The sequence below is a fragment of the Stegostoma tigrinum genome, chromosome 10 (assembly GCF_030684315.1).
Source record: "Stegostoma tigrinum isolate sSteTig4 chromosome 10, sSteTig4.hap1, whole genome shotgun sequence".
Classification (NCBI taxonomy): Eukaryota; Metazoa; Chordata; class Chondrichthyes; order Orectolobiformes; family Stegostomatidae; genus Stegostoma; species Stegostoma tigrinum.
In genome coordinates this window covers 81,040,759-81,058,701 of record NC_081363.1, presented here as the reverse complement: position 1 = coordinate 81,058,701, position 17,943 = coordinate 81,040,759, and the positions used below count along the sequence as shown (strand labels likewise).

Below are 17,943 nucleotides of genomic sequence, written 5' to 3'. Positions count from 1 at the left end.
GAGCTAATCTTGTATCTCATATCCACTACCTTCGAAGCCATTCTGGTGAATCTATTGTGCGCTGTCTCTCAAGGCTTCTCACGTCCTTCCTGAAATGTGTGTGTTTGCAGAACTGTAACTGGGGCCTCACCCAGAGCTTTATGAATACTCAGTCTAACTTACCTGCTTTTGTACTGTCTGTGACTACTTACGAACCCTAAAGTCATGCTTTGTCCCGCTGAACACTCTTAATATGTTCAAAGATGTATGCACATACACTCTTTTATTTAACAAAAATATGCTTTAGTCATAAATTATCTATATGTAAAAAGAAGTAGAAAACAGTTCTGTACAGACTTTGCAGAAAATACGTGGAATTTTGACATTCCTCATCAGAGCTTCAATCCAGTTGCAATAGAAGAATTTTCTGAATATGAAGGGAAACTATTTACATTCTGTTTAAGGCTGCAAGAATATCTTGAAACTTAATGCACCTTGTTATACTTAATCAAAAAGACCTCAGACAGTGGTATTTCCCACAGTGCCTTAGTAGTAACTGCCCCCAAGCTTTCGTGCTTCCCTCACCATGTAATCCTGGAGCTTGGAATGTGCCAGTCTGCAAAACCCAGGTCAAGGTCACCTTTTTACACTGGAAGACCAACAAGTTTCAGGCAGCAAAGATAGCATCTTCCTCCGAGTTGATGATCCTTCTGGTGCAATCAGCGTTTGTCTTGGTATGCATCTGGAGAACAAGTCACAGAGCACAGAATTCTACGTCATGAAATGGCTCGGGAGAAACCTCAACAAGCAAAAGACTGTATCTCCCTCCAGACCTTCTTTGCAAAGGCACATTCCAGTAGGAGATATGTGATGGTCCCTTCTCCCCAACAAGCAGCTATTCCGAGGACAGTATGTGGTGACAGAGAGTCTAGGCATAGATGAAGAATGTGATGGATAGTGCCCATCTTACCACCAGTCAAACTCTGTCTTGGTGCTGGTTGGAAAGTTCTGGCAAGGAGGCATTCTGCCAAATATCTTTGACAGTGTGCAGGGAACCATGCAACAGGATCCAACCTATCCCTTTCCCGCAGGGTCTCCAGGGCACTGCGTACTGACCACTTCCTGATGTGCACTCACCCAAATTGGTCAGTTCCTTCGCACTCTTTAGAATTGTGCTATTAAATCTTTATTGCCACTTTGTTTACTTGTCATCATCAGAGTATGTCCTGCAAAGTCTGTGGTCTTGCCTATGATTGCAAATAGTTACATCAAACCTTAATCCTGCACCCAGTGGATCATAGAATTATAGCATTTTGTCAGACAGATGAGGTAATTTGGCTCAATGCACTTTGTTCCAGCTGTTTGCTGGACCAATTCAAAACCCACTGCCTGTTCTTTCCCCACAATCCCATCTTCTCCTTTTCATACTTACCCATTTTTCCCTCAGAAAGGCAACAGTGCCTGCCTCAGTAGCATTTGGGCAGTGCATGTGTGATATGGAACTTTGCTCTTGTCTGCATGAACCTTTTTCTGAGCTGTCGATCTGCCCATACGGTTATTCTGTCTAGCTCACTGTGTGATTTTGCAACTGTTTCCTCAGGCTTCATTGCTTCATCCCGGTTGCAAATTTGACCACTTTATATTAAGTATCAGGAGTTGAGGTAATTTATGTAAAGGAAAATGAATGATCTCGAGGGAATCCAACTCTGTTCTTTCTTTCCCCACAATCCCTGCACACAGAGCAATGACAAGTTGTGTTGACAGCCTTATGACATGATGTTACTAACATTCCAAAAGATATTTGTCAAAGGTCAAAGAAGGTTAAACAAACTAAAACCAAGGATTCAATGTAAGCTCTGGAATGGATGGATTTTTTTGGTCCAAGATTAGAAAACAACTAGGTGTGCAATATGTCACAGATAGATTATATTATACCAAAGATAAGAAAGAGTACATGTATTGTGCCTCTCGAGAGACAAATAAAGGCTGCAGCATGATTTAGCAGAGATCTTTAAAAATAAAACATGATTTGATAGAGTAGTTGTTGTATGTATTATAGGGTAGTAAATTCTTTTGTCCCACTATTAACACTATGCCTTTAGGTATATGAGTTTAAGCTCTGGAACTATCTCTCTAAACCACTCCACCTATCTTTTTTCCTGTAAAAGTTACTGTAATACCTATTTCTGTCACCAAATATTTGGTCTCCTGGATTAATGTTGTCTTATTTGTCTCAGTGTCAAATTTTACTTCTTAATTGCTTAAAAACTCCATGGAATGTTTTATAATGTTAAAGGTACTACACAAATGCACCCTATTGATTTGAATGAACAGGTTTAGAGGCTGGGTTAGTTATCTCATGTTGAACTGGGGATCCCCATTGCCATGTGTTAGGCCGTGGATGTCAGGCTTGTTTAGTGACAGACCACACGCTCTGCAAACGCTCATTATTTCTGTAACAGGCTACCAAAGTGACTCTCAAGGAAAATAAATCTGGCCAATTAAGACCATCAGTCAGATTAAGAGATAATGGGAACTGCAGATGCTGGAGAATCTGAGATAACAAAGTGTGGAGCTGAATGAACACAGCAGGCCAAGCAGCATCTACGGAGCACAAAAGCTGACGTTTTGGGCCTAGGCCCTTCATCAGAAAAGGGAGATGGGGAGAGGATTCTGAAATAAATAAGGAGAGAGGGGGAGGCGGACCGAAGATGGATAGAGGAGAAGATAGGTGGAGAGGGAGTGGCCATGAGTATCCGCATGGGCCCAAGCTATGCCTGCCTGTTTGTAGGTTATGTGAAACAGTCCCTCTTTCGCACCTACACTGGCCCTACACCCCACCTCTTCCTCCATTACATTGATGACTGTATGGGCGCCACCTCATGCTCCCAAGAGGAGCTCAAACAGTTCACCCACTTTACCAACACCTTGCGCCCCAACCTTAACCACCTGGACCATCTCCAACACATCCCTCCCCTTCCTGGATCTTTCTGTCTCCATCTCAACCACCTACAAACCAATGTCCATTTCAAGCCCACCAACTCCCACAGCCACCTGGAATACACCTCCTCCCACCCACCTTCCTGCAAAAATTCCATCCCTTAATCCCAATTCCTTCGCCTCCGCCGCATCTGCTTCAACTCCCGCACATCCCAGATGTCCACGTTCTTCAAGGACTGCAACTTTCCCTCCGCAGTGGTCGACCTTGTCTCAGGCATTTCCTGCACCTCATCCCTCACACCCCGCCCCCACAATAACCGCCAAAAGAGAATCCCCCTAGTCCTCACGTACCACCACACCAACCTCCGGATACAACGCATCATCTTCCGACACTTCTGCCATCTACAATCCGACCCCACCACTAAAAACATTTTTCCAACCCCCCACTTGCCTGCGTTCCGGGGAGACCACTTTCTCTGCGATTCCCTTGTTCGCTCCACACTCCCCTCCAACCCCACCACACCCGGCACTTGCCCCTGCAACCGCGGGTAGTACACCTGCCCCCACACCTCCTCCCTCACACCTCCTCCCTCACCCCTATCCCAGGCCCCAAGATGACTTTCCACATTAAGCAGAGGTTCACCTGTACACCTGCCAATGTGGTACACTGTATCCGCTGTACCCGTTGTGGCTACCTCTAGGGAAACCAAGCGGAGGCTTGGGGACCGCTTTGTAGAACACTTACGCTCGGTTCGCAATAAACAACTGCACCTCCCAGTCGCGAACCATTTCAACTCCCCCTCCCATTCCTTAGGCGACATGTCCATCCTGGGCCTCCTGCAATGCCATAATGATGCCATCTGTAGATTGCAGGAACAGCAACTCATATTCCGCTTGGGAACCCTGCAGGCCAATGATATCATTGTGGATTCCACCAACTTCAAAATCCCCCCTCCCCCCACTGCATCCCAAAACCAGCCCAGCTCATCCCTGCCTGCCTAACCTCTTCTTCCTCTCACCTATCCCCTCCTCCCACCTCAAACTGCACCTCCATTTCCTCCCTACTAACCTCATCCCGCCCCCTTGAATTGTCCATCCTCCCCAGACTGACCTATCCCCTCCCTACCTCCCCACCCACACTCTCCTCTCCACCTATCTTCTCCTCTATCCATCTTCAGCCCGCCTCCCCCTTTCTCCCTATTTATTTCAGAATCCTCTCCCAATCCCCCTTTTCTGATGAAGGGTCTAGGCCCAAAACGTCAGCTTTTGTACTCGTAAGATGCTGCTTGGCCTGCTGTCTTCATCCAGCTCCACACTTTGTTACATCAGTCAGAATAATCCCAGTTTTTATTTCGTACAAAAGAGAAGTAAATTACTGGAGAAAAATGAGATAGCAATGTGTACAGCTAGATGAACACAGCAGACCAAGCAGCATCAGAGGAGCAGAACGGGACTATGCCCGAAAAATCAGGCCTCCTACTCTGATGCAGCTTGACCTGCCGTGTTTATAAGACCATAAGACATAGGAGTGGAAGTAAGGCCATTTGGCCCATCAAGTCCACTCCGCCATTTAAATCGTGGCTGATGGGCATTTCAACACCACTTCCCTGCACTCTCCCCGTAGCCCTTGATTCCTTTTGAGATCAAGAATTTGTCAATCTCTGCCTTGAAGGCATCCAATGTCCCAGCCTCCACTGCACTCTGCGGCAATGAATTCCACAAGCCCACCACTCTCTGGCGAAAGAAATGTCGTCTCATTTCAGTTTTAAATTCACCCCCACTAATTTTAAGGCTGTGCCCACGGGTCCTTGTCTCCCTGCCTAACGGAAACAACTTCCTAGCGTCCACCCCTTCTAAACCATACATTATCTTGTAAGTTTCTATTAGATCTCCCCTCAACCTTCTAAACTCTAATGATTACAATCCCAGGATCCTTAGCTGTTCATCATACGTTAAACCTACCATTCCAGGGATCATCCATGTGAATCTCCGCTGGACATGCTCCAGGGCTAGTATGTCCTTCCTGAGGTGTGGGGCCCAAAATTGGACACAGTATTCTAAATGGGGCCTAACTAGAGCCTTATAAAGCCTCAGAAGCGCATCGCTGCTTTTATATTCTAACCCTCTTGAGATAAACGACAACATTACATTCGCTTCCTTAATTACGGACTCTACCTGCAAGTTAACCTTGAGAGAATCCTGGACTAGCACTCCCAGATCCCTTTGCACTTCTGATTTGTGAATTTTCTCACCATTTAGAAAATAGTCCATGCCTGTATTCTTTTTTCCAAAGTGCAAAACCTCACATTTACTCACATTGAATTTCATCAGCCATTCCCTGGACCACTCTCCTAAACTGTCTAAATCTTTCTGCAGCTTCCCCACCTCCTCAGTACTACCTGTCTGCCCACCTATCTTCGTATCATCAGCAAACTTCGCCAGAATGCCCCCAGTCCCTTCATCCAGATCATTAATATATAAGGTGAACTGCTGTGGCCCCAACACTGATCCCTGCAGGACACCACTCGTCACCGGTTGCCATTCTGAAAAAGAGCCTTTTATCCCAACTCTCTGCCTTCTGTCAGATAGCCAATCCTCAGTCCAAGCCAGTAGCTCACCTCGAACACCATGGGCCCTCACCTTGCTCAGCAGCCTCCCGTGAGGCACTGTATCAAAGGCCTTTTGGAAGTCTAGATAGATAACATCTACTGGGTTTCCCTGATCTAACATACTTGTTACCTCTTCAAAGAATTCTAACAGGTTTGTCAGGCACGACCTCCCCAAACTAAATCCATGCTGACTTGTTTTAATATGACCCTGCACTTCCAGGAATTTAGAAATCTCATCCTTGACAATCGATTCTAGAATTTTACCAACTACCGAGCTTAGGCTAATCAGCCTATAATTTTCCATCTTTTGCCTTGATCCTTTCTTGAACAAGGGAGTTACAACAGCAATTTTCCAATCATTTGGGACTTTCCCTGACTCCAGTGACTTTTGAAAGATCACGACCAAAGCCTCTGCTATTTCCTCAGCCACCTCCCTCAGAACTCTAGGATGTAGCCCATCGGGGCCAGGAGATTTATCAATTTTTAGACCCTTTAGCTTTTCTAGCACTTTCTCTTTTGTAGTGCCTACTGTACTCTTCTAGCACTTTCTCTTTTGTAATGCCTACCGTTATCCAGCTCGAGACCTTGCTATCTCAGATATTCCAGCATCTGCAGTTCCTACTGCTACTGGAGAAAAATGTTCAGCTCGTCTGATGGATATGTGGGGAGAAAAAACAGATTGAATGTTTCAAGCCAACTTTTAACACTTTTTCAGCACTTTCTGTTCTTATTTTCTGATTCAGTAGGTTTAACGGGTTAACTCGGAAGCTGGTCAGTTCTTAACTGTTGCTCAGGTGGGTCACATTCTCAGTTCTGAGTCAGTAAGATGTCGACTCAGATTTCATTCTTGAGGCTTGAGTGTGAAAATCAAGGCTGACGCTTTACTACCATACTGAGGGAATGGTGGAGGTACTGTCTTTCAAATGAGGCATTAAACTGAAACCCCCTCTTTTCTCTCATGACCTGAAAAGATTCCATGGCACCATTTTTACAGATGAGGTGGCAATATTTATCCTCATTCAGCATCGTATTATCTGGTTGTTGACATAGTGCTGTTCATGCAAGTTTGCTGCATGCAAATTTCTTGCCACATTTCATAAATTATATCACTGGCTACACTTCATAAGCACTTTATTGGCTATGGATGGCCTGAGATTGTGATAGGTGCCAAATAAGGGCTAATGCAAACACAAGAGCGCTTCAACATCCACTATTTGTAAGGAGCCTTGTGATCCTATATTGTGGATGACAGTGATGTACTAATGATACATTAAGTATGTGATAATGGCCTAACTTACAGTGTAAAGAATGTGGTGTACCTGGTAGACAAACAGGAGGCTGGAAGAACACAGCAAGCCAGACAGCATCTGGAGGAAAGAAGAAGTCAACATTTTATGTATTACCCTTCTTCAGGACTGGATGTGGGAGGTAGGGGGAGGATTGTTAGCAGAATGGTGGACAACGGAAGTAGTTGTGACCTGATTAGTGGATGGGTGGGATGAATCTGGTTGCTCGCTGGAAGGGAGGTTGTTGGTGTCCACCATCCAACATTTCCACTATCCACCGTATCTCCCTGAAACACATCCGCCAGTGCTAATCAGAACCCACCACCCAGAACATCTTCCACTCCCCAACCCTCTCTGCCTTCTGCAAGGACCATTCCCTTCGCCACACATCCCACCAACCACTCCAACCCCCTCGGTACCTTCCCCTGTAACCAACACCTACCCACACACCATCTCCCTCACCTCCATATCCCTCACCTGCTTGCTTTACCTGCATCTCCTCCAAACTAGTCTACTGCATTTGGTGCTCCAGATGTGGTCTTTCCCACCTTGGTGAGACCAAACATAGACTAGGTGGCTGTTTCACTGAACATCTTACCCTGGCCTAAAACAGCCAGCCTAATGTGACAGTCACTGCCCATTTCAACTACCCTCCGACTCCCCCTACGACATGTCCATCCTCGGCCTCCTCCAGTGTTGCAGCGATTCAGAAAGCAGAGTTGAGGAACAACGTCTTATCTTCCACCTGGGCACCCTACAGCCCAGAGGACTCAGCAATGAGTTCTCCAATTTCAAATAACCTTCCTACCCATCCCCCAGCTCCCTTTCCAGCCCCAGCACCTCCTTTCCACCTATTGACCCTCCTTCCAGCTACCAACCCAATTCATCCCTCCCATTGTCTAACCAGGTCATACCTACTACCAGTGTCTACCTATCACCAACATTCCACTACCGCCCCTGCCCTCCCACCCCACCCCCCCGCCTTTTATCTGCATCTCCCCCTACCTCCACATCTAGTCCTGAAGAAGGGTAATACCTGAAACATTGCCTTCTCCTTTCCTCCAGATGCTGCCTGGCCTGCTGTGTTCTTCTAACCTCCTGCATATCTAGTTTGGATTCCAGCATCTGCAGTTTTTTTTTGTTTCTAATGATGTACCTGGTGTTATGTTTACTCTCCCTTACTCTTTGATTCAGATGTGGGTAACATTGTCTTTAGGATTTTTTTTGATGGATGATATCATCCATAGCCTCATTTGTAATGAGGTTAGAATATCATTTCGAAATAGAACATATAAGGAAGAATAGTGAGCATGGATTGCAAAGTTAGAAGGCCGTGGTTGACAAATATTTGAAGAGGTAACACAGAGGTAGACAAAAAATAATGTGGATCTAATATGTTTGGATTTTCAAAGCATTTTGGACAATGTATAGGTTCGGAACCTTGTTGGGGATAACATTTTAAATACTGTAGTATTATTGAAGAATTCACAGTGGTAGGCATCGTTGTCTCTTAACACCTGGAAGCTTCTTTACATCCTTGTTGCATCTTACCCTCCTATCCAACTTTGTGTCATCTGCAAATTTGAGATATTTTCTCATCCAAATTATGAATATATATTGTGAAAGGCCCTGTAGTACTCTGAGGTAATCTTCTTCATTGTCTACTAAGCCAGGAAAACTGATGGGATTGGAAACCAATATATTCCAACGGCCTGATACTCTATATCCAGAGCACTTCAAGAGATGCCCCTAGAAATAATGGATGCGTTGATCCTCATCTTCATGATCCTACCCTGGAACAATTTCTATAGACTGGTGGGTCGCTAATGTGACCCTTCTATTTAAAAAAGGGGGAAGAGAAAACCTGGAATTACAGACCAGTCAGCCTGATGTCTTTAGTGGGTAAATTACTGGAGTTCATTACCAACGATTTAAAAGCTGAACCTTGGAAACCAAAGGCAGGATCAGACAAAGTCAGCGTGAATTTCTGAAAGGGAAAATATGCTTGACACATCCACTGGAATTCTTCAAGGATGTAGTTTGTCGAGTTGGTGAAGGGAAGCCGGTGTATGTGACTTATTTGGACTTCCAGAAGGCTTTTGACAGTCCAGATAGCTCAGCCTTGGAGCAGAGATTACCTTAGCAGGAAACGATTTCTGATTTCAAGTCCTGTTTCTCTGTAGTTGGTCACTGAATAAAAATGAACACGAATCATAAGTAAGTAAGGGATGACCAGGACGAAGAGTTACACAGATGTGTTCAAGTGTTTCCATAATGGAATAAAGCCTTGGAGCAAACTTAATGTGTGATGAATGACATCTCCTTTGGTGATCTGTACGTTTCCCAACATGTGCTGAACCATGCAGTTCCGGAGAGCCCCAGGTTCAATTCCGAACTGCTGTTAACTTGCTGAATTCAGTATGGATGGCAATACTTGTAATGCTTTGATTAACCTTAATGCTTGGGCTGAGAAAAAACACAGCTCAGAATCGCAGTCTCGATAGCTGTTCAGTGATGTTATTTTTTGTAAAATGTGTTTGTGAAAGACTATTGTTTATTATCCATTCCTAGATTTGTTTGCTGGACGTAGGTGGCACTGGTGAGACAATAGTTTATTGTCATTCTTGGTCGTCCTTAGATAGGGCATGGGAAGCTACCATCTTGACCCTCAGCAGTTTGACTGGTGAAGGCACTTGCAAAAGTAGTAAATTCTAGGACTTTGAACCACTGACAGTTTGTGAGCGATGGAGTTTAAATGCACCTGCTAGCCTTTAGGTGATGGAGGAGTTTGAGAGATGGTATGCTATATGGGAGAGAGAAAATGATTCTCTGAGTAGTGTACTGATAATGTCGAGACTGACATGTGATAAATTGTGACTTTGAATATCACAGTTTTGCCAAGTCGAGCCAGGAGGAGGCAATAACTTGAGTCTGATTGGAAAATCTCATGCAAACAACACAACCGAGTAAGAGTTTGACAACCCGAAGGTTGCAGGAACAGCAACTCATATTCCGCCTGGGAACCCTGCAGCCTAATGGTATCAATGTGGACTTCACCAGTTTCAAAATCTCCCCTTCCCCAACTGCATCCCTAAACCAGCCCAGTTCGTCCCCTCCCCCCACTGCACCACACAACCAGCCCAGCTCTTGCCCCCCCACCCACTGCATCCCAAAACCAGCCCAGCCTGTCTCTGCCTCCCTAACCTGTTCTTTCTCTCACCCATCCCTTCCTCCCACCCCAAGCCGCACCTCCATTTCCTACCTACTAACCTCATCCCACCTCTTTGACCTGTCCGTCTTCCCTGGACTGACCTATCCCCTCCCTACCTCCCCACCTATACTCTCTCCACCTATCTTCTTTACTCTCCATCTTCGGTCCGCCTCCCCCTCTCTCCCTATTTATTCCAGTTCCCTCCCCCCATCCCCCTCTCTGATGAAGGGTCTAGGCCCGAAACGTCAGCTTTTGTGCTCCTGAGATGCTGCTTGGCCTGCTGTGTTCATCCAGCCTCACATTTTATTATCTTGGAATTCTCCAGCATCTGCAGTTCCCATTATCTCTCAGGCTTATCAACACCTCTCTAAGCAGTGAAGAGATCTTAGTCATGTTTATTCTGTGCTGAGATTAGAGTTAGGAATCACAGTCCAATATTAAGAAGCTAGTGGTTGGCTTCTCCCACTGGGTTCAGTTGATAAAGAAAGAATGTTAACCAAAGGCTTGATGATCTTTCAGCACCCTTGCCCCAGCACAATGCAAAATCGATCAAAGTGCTCACTTTGATCACTTTTGACTGGGTATGCTAACCTGTCCATTGAATATACACAGGATTAATCTCTGTGATACCACTCCCAGTTTAATAGTCTGGTAACTCACACTGTTTGGCAGGAGTTGTATTGCTCTTGAAATATCCTGTTGACATTCACTGCTGAGGTGTGTACACATGAATAACAACCATTTGGCTGTGGACTGAGCTTATGTCCTTCGAGTAGAGGCATGATCTTATTGAGGCCTTGAAATGATTAACCGATTTGGTAGGCTGGATAGAGATAAACTGTTTTATCTGGTGAGGAAGTCCAGAACAAGGGGACACAACCTCAAAATTAAAGGCCATTCAGGAGTGATTTCAGGAACCACTTGTTCACAGAAAAGGCAGTGGAAATTTGGAACAAAAAGCTGGAAGGCCAGTTCATAATTAAGGGAAACAGATTAATAAATTCTCGGTATTAAGGGATGCATACACCACCTGAATTCTCTCCTTATAGAAACTGGATTGAATAAATGCTAGGCCAAGATGAGAAACAGGCTTCATACTAACAAGTGGTTTATTTAAAGATATGAGAACTAATAGTAAACACTTGGTATAATACAATATGCTTTCCTCTGGCAAAACAGTGCTTATCTCCCTCAGTATCTCTCTAGGTTTAAGATGGCTAAGATAACTTTTCTCTCCTACCCCTTCAACTTTGAAGTTTGAGATCCTCTGCTTAATTAACAGACATTCAGTAAATCAGAGAGAGAGAGATTGCCTGAAGCCTGATATCTTGGAGATGTAGACAAGGCCCAAAGAATCATTCAATTAATGCATACTTTTAAATGTTATCCATACTTGGCAAATGCTGGCATTTATATATCACCTTTAATGTAAAACACATTGTGTTTCACAAGAGCTTCATTGAGTATTTAGCCAAAGGAGGAGGTAATGTTTTAAGGCAGAGGTATATAGATTATCAAAAAGCAGGGGGTGAAATATTATCAGGATAGACAAGAATGTGAACTAATCATATCAACCATGACATTATTGAATGGCAGAGTGGGTTCAAGGGCCTATCATTTACTCCTGCTTCTAATTTGAATGTGCATATGTACCAAAAGTAAAAGCCTTGCAGTTGTTTAATGCCTCAGGAAGTCTTTGCAGTCTATAAAGTATTTTGGAAGTGATTGTTGAAATGCAGGAAGCTTTGGGATGGGTGCCCGAAAGCTTGGGAATCAGTTTATGACTTTAGATGTAAAATAAAGTCAGAGGTTGCTGCTGATACAGAAAAATTGTTTAGGAAAACATTTGTGGATTTCAGGATGCAGGCAGCATAACCGCCAATGATTGAAGACTGAAATTTAAGGATATACAACAGGCCATAATTGAAAGAATGCAAAGAAATGATGACATTGAAGCAGTGAAGGGGTCAAGTGGGGTAATGGAGTGGTAGAACTCATTGTCATCTGCCTAAACATGGAAAGTGGTCCAACATCAGTGGATGCAGTCAAGAAGGTGTGACATGAAGAGGGACCAAGAGTGGAATCTATGAGGAATACAAAGATGTCAGTGTGGATGGGAAGAGAAGCCTTGAAGGAAGATACATAGGCTTTATGGCTGTTAAGTGCAACAAAGTGCACTGTTCGGTTAGTTTAGTGAGACTATAATGGTAGCTGACGTGAGGAATGAAAATTTCACAGTCTGAATTGGGAAATATTCTTATGAGGTTGGATTAAAGTGCTGAGTGACTTCAACTTGAAGCTCATGCTTTTGCAACCGCTTTTATTTAATCTCTAAGCTAATGAGATGTGTTCACTGGGTATTGTAGAGGGAACTTCAATATAACTGATAATGTACATGACTGACCATCTGTTGTCCAGGCCTTACTTTCTGCATAGAATGTTTTAACAGTTTGCTCCATGAAAGGTCCATATAATGCATAACCCTCATGGTGAAGAGCACGTGCAATTAAATTGCTGCCACAACACTGTAGAGCAAATATATAAGTACTGTATTCAACAATGTGTTTACTGTGGGCTGCAGAAGAGTGAGGATTGGTAATTTTTGTAATTACTTGGAAGTAGCCAAAAGTAATATGAGAGGCAGCTATTGCAAACCTGCTTTTTCTACAGGTTTGTTTTTCTGAAGACTTATCATTCTGTTTCCTTCAACTCAACATTTCTTCTCTGCTGTTTTGTCACAGATGATCATTGCAAAGTCACCACTTGCTCCGTTTGCTGTGTTTATTTTCACCATTCAGGATGAAGGTCTTGTGCTGCAAGGTAGGAATCTTTGGACAATTTAAAACTCCTAAACTAGACCGACTTGTGAGATTTGAAAAGGGAAACTTTTTTCATAATCAATTGAAAACTATGTAGGCAATGTAATTTCAAGTAAATATGTAGTATACACCTTTCTCTACTTGAGGCAGTGTTCTCAGATACAAATAGTAGTAAGTACTGTACACAGGTATAATGCTAATAGAATTACTAGCTGATGGGAGCGTCTTCTAATTATATTTGCCTTTGTTTGTGTGTCAGTTGTAGCAAATAGCTGTTTCTGTTTTACAAATCATTCACCTATAATTGTTGAGTGCCCTTGCTGGGCTATATTAGACTGGTGAACAGAAAGGGATTCCTGATGCTTTGTGTTCATGCAGTGCTCGTAGTTCTATGCAAGGTTCAAGAATGTTCTTCCTTGACCAGTTTGGTCTGGTATGATCAGCTGTACAACAGAAGGTGTTGCTAGGATGTTTAAGGCTGAATTCAAAGTCTTCCAAAGTATTCACAGTTTGTGCTTAACACAAACCACCTTCTACCTTAATTCATTTTCATTCTCATTAAATCCATATATTCTTTTCTTCTTCATGGTCATTTAGCTACTCCTTAAATGTGCTGGTATTGGGTTTCCTCTTAGATATGTTAAGACCAAGGAGTGAACTGTATCTCTAGACCCACTAATCCCCGTGGGATGGTGTAAAATAAAAATGCTTTTTCCACTTGCTAAGATTAATAATTAAATATAATATCTATATCAGGTTTAAAACAAAAAGATCTACCTACCTGATTTCTTAATAGACACAATTATTGGTTAAGTATAAAACAAAACTTATTTGGTAAACAAGTCAGTAATGATGAAATGTTGGTCCTCTTAAATATCCACAAAACACAAACACAAACACACAAAAGCCCTCTTCAGGAATATAGAAAATGAACAAGTTTTTCTGCAGAGATGGGCTTTCTGAAAAATACTCTTTGACCAATGGGTTTTTCCTGAAGGCAAAAGGATAAAATATAGAATGTTCCTGAGTCTATTGCTCTGGTGTGATCAAGTCGCTAATCATGTATCTTTGTCTCGGATGTCACACAGACACCACTTGTTTAAGAAACACAGTTTTGGAATGTTTCTCCAATCACTGTTTCAAAGGAACAGGTAGATTTCAGATGAACTCAACAAGAGGGTTTTCTTATCAGGGTAGCTGAGCATCTGTTCTTCGCAAGTTTTCCTCCAACTCAGCTTATTCTTAGCAAGCAACACAGTGTGGAGCAGGACAAACTCAGCAGGCCAGGCAGCATCAGAGGAGCAGGAAAGTTGACATTTCAGGTCAGGACCCTTCTTCAGAAATGGGGATGAGAAGAGAGATGGGAAATAAATAGTGAGAGGAGGGGTGGGGCTGTGGAAGTTGGTGGGATGGTGATAGGTGAGTGCAGGTAGAGAGTCAGTCTCTGCTCACCGATCCCCTGATAGCACTGCAGTTATCAACCTGGAATCAGACATCAAACTAGAAGGACTGTTCATCGAATTCCATCGAATGTGAAAGACTGGATTCAGAAGACACTTAAAGTTATTTTAAAGTTGAATAGGGGCATCCTCCCAGGTTTCCTGGCCAATATTGTTTGCAAAATCAACATCAGTTAAAAGCAGAATATCACAACAAAATCATATCGCTGCTGCCATTCCAACATTCCAACAGTGACATTGCACAAATTTGATTGGTTGTAAATCTTTGTGGGATGTCCTTAGATCATGAAAGGTGTTATATCAGTAATTTTCTTTTGTTTGCAAGTTTTAGCACATTCCCCAGGCCTGGCATTTTTACAGAGTTGTCTGTGACTCTCCGAGGCTCTGTGGCTCTTCCAGGTTTAGCAGCTGGGAGTGATTTTGACAGTATTGACGGCTCTCCATTTAAAGATGGTACCAGCAATCAGAATTGCTGACAACCAGTGATGCATATAATGCCACTGGAACCACTCAATAAATTGTGTTGCACCACCTTTCTTCCTGCACTCAATTTCTGAAAGTCTTGGGTCATCACAGCACCATAGCCATTAGGAGAAGTGCCGACGCATAGTTCATTGCAGGCATTCAAAAGTTGCAGTCGAAGGCATGCTGTTCAACCTCTAGCTTTGTGAAAATGTCACCTTTCCACCCACTTCACCATTGAAATATGTTGAACAGTGTGAAGTTACTATACTTAAATGATGAACATGCAATAAACGTGATACAAAAATCTGAGTAACCTTGTCACAGCATTATAAGTGTTAGTTACAGACAAGCAATCTCTTCAATATCTGATGTTAACATTAAGAATTTTGGAGTCTCATCTCTTCAGCAATGAATTGTTGTTAGAAATTTTAAAAATGTGTGGTGCACCTTCAACATTCATCACACCAAAAATTTACATGTGTGCAAAAATAACTAACCAAAGGTAGGTACTGTTTGATGACCTGGCACAAAATATCTTTGATCGGTGAATTTTCTCATCCACAGACAATAACAGATTTCTAACGGCTCCCCACAAGTACCATGGAATGCATTCCTAGAGGTTGGTCAGTGGTGTTACCATGCTACCAAACAGCCTCTTCTTCCCATCTTTGACATCTTCATAATTGTCATGGATAGAATTTGCTTTGTTTTAACAGCACGTGATCAATATATTTGTATATGTGATGTAAACTGTGGTATTTTTTATATATATAAGTATCATTTATTGCAAGATTAGGTTCTTAGATTCTCGCTCGTAACAGGCCATGGGTTTTCTATGTGTCTGAAGTTAATTGTTAATGTAAGCATGATGGTGACTTTTTTTAAAAACAGTTTTGGAGGCTTAGCTTTAGAATGAATAGCTTCTTTGTGTATGGTTTTATGGCCACATAAGGTAAACAAGGTCCAGCTTTGAAGATCAGGAGAGTTTTCCTTAAACCTTGGGAGAAATAACTATAGCTTAGAGTTTTTCTTTAGTTTTACGTTGAGTTTTGAGCAGTCCTGTGAAGTCCTTGGATCAAGGTAGCTGTATAGGTCAGTGCACCTGGGAAAGGAATGTGTGATGAAACTAAATTACCTGAGAGTAAGGAGTTAGTATTAGTCCCAGATCAGAAATGTTGGGATAAAACTTTGAAAATTTTACTTCTAGCTGAGTACAATCATGCTCAAGTATATTAATGCTCCAGGGAGAATCCACCTGTAGATGTAGCCTATTTGGACTTCAGTAAGGCTTTTGATAAAATTCTGCTTGGGAGGCTTGATGGGAAAAGTAAGAACCCACAGGATCCAAAGAAATTTGACGAATTGACTCAATAATGGGCTGAGGGCAGGAAGCAGACGGTGATGGTCGAGAGGTATTTTTCTGACTGGAAGCTTGTGTCCATTGGGGTGCCACAGGGCTTTTGCTGTTTGTGGTTTTTATAGATGAGTTAGACTTGAATGTAAGAGGGTTGATCAGTAAGTTTGCAGATAACACAAAAATTAGTGGGGTGGTAAATGGGAGGAGGATAGCCTCAAATAAGTGGATATAGATGGGCCATTCAGAGGCAAATGGAATCAATCCAGATATGTGTGTGGTGGTGCGCTTGGGCAGGAGAAATAAAGCAGGGGAATACATGAATGGTAGGATCCTGAGGAGCATAGAGGATCGGGGGACCTTGGCATGCGAGTATATTGGTCCCTTAAGGAATCGGGACAAGTGGATAAAGTAGTTAAGGCTGCATATGGTACTTGCCTTGATTAGTCAGGGCAGGGAGGTTATGCTTGAACTGTATAAAATGTAGGTTAGTCCACAACTAGAGTATTGTGCACAATTCTGGAATCCAAATCATAGGAGGGATTAGATTAGATTCCCTACAGTGTGGAGGCAGGCCCTTCGGCCCAACAAGTCCACACTGCCCCTTGAAGCATCCCACCCAGACCCATCCCCCTATTACCCACACATCCCTGAACACCACAGGCATTTTAGTATGACCGATCCACCTAGCTTGCACATCTTTGGACTGTGGGAGGAAACTGAAACTGGAAACCAGAAGAAACCCACGCAGATATGGGGAGAATGTGCAAACTCCGCTCAGACAGTCACCCGAGGCTGGGATCGAACCCGGGTCCCTGGTGCTGTGAGGCTACAGTGCTAACCACTGAGCTACGATGTCACCCGATGTGATAGCACTGGAGAGGATGGAAAGGTGATGCACCAGGATGTTGCCTGGGCTGGAGAGCTTCACTTATGAAGAGAGATTGGAGAGACTGGGGTGGCTTTCTTAGAGCAGAGGAGACGGAGGGAGGACATGATTGAGATGTGTAAGACTATAAGAGGCATAGACAGGAAGAACCTTTTCCTGTTTTTGGAGGGATCGGTGAGCAGGGCGCGTAGATTTAAGGGCAGAAGGTTTACAGGGGATGTGAGGGAAAACTGGGAATCTGGAATCAGGAATCACTGCCTGTGAGGGTGATAGCGGCAGAAACCCTTCTAACATTTATGGAGGATTTAGATGTGGACTTGCAATACCAAGGCATACCAGGTATGGGTCAAGTGCTCGAAAATGTAATTGGAATAGTTAGGTGGTGTTTTCAGTCTGCACATCCCTGATGGACTGAAGGGCAGTTTTCTGTGCTGTAGATTTCAATGATTTTATAACAATATCTTATACTAACTGCAGCCTCCCATTTATCATAATATTCTGTGCTCACTGGAATCCCATCCCTAAGGGCATTATGGGTCAACCTACAGCATGTAGACTGCAGCAGTTCAAGAAGGCAGCTCACCACCACCTTCTCGAGGGCAGTTAGGAACATGCAATAAATGCTGGCCCAGCCAGCGACACCCACATTCCATTAGTGAAGAAAAAAAACTGCATTCTTCTATTCATCACAATGCCCTGCATTGACTGCAAACTTTCACAGATCACAATACCCTGTATTAACTATTGGCCCCATTTTCCACAATACCCTGTACTAACTAGTGCCCCATTTAACTCAATACCCTGTGCTAACTATAATCTCCTGTTTTCATAAAACCCTCCCAATTACTACAATACTCAATGCTAACTATATTGCCCATTTGATCCTTGGTGATTATATTTTTACATACTGCAGTGTTCATGCTAGTTGCAT

General features: G+C 43.2%; 1 protein-coding gene across 4 annotated transcripts in view; it reads left to right on the top strand.

The window, feature by feature from the left end:
* The window catches only part of rad51b (RAD51 paralog B), a 521,470-nt gene that overhangs the window by 407,660 nt on the left and 95,867 nt on the right, over nucleotides 1-17,943 (top strand). For all 4 annotated transcript variants that reach the window (XM_048538505.2, XM_048538503.2, XM_059649305.1 and 1 more), the window contains one exon: nucleotides 12,767-12,845. In XM_048538505.2, coding sequence (XP_048394462.2) covers nucleotides 12,767-12,845 — 79 coding nt within the window. The remainder of the gene's footprint in view (nucleotides 1-12,766; nucleotides 12,846-17,943) is intronic.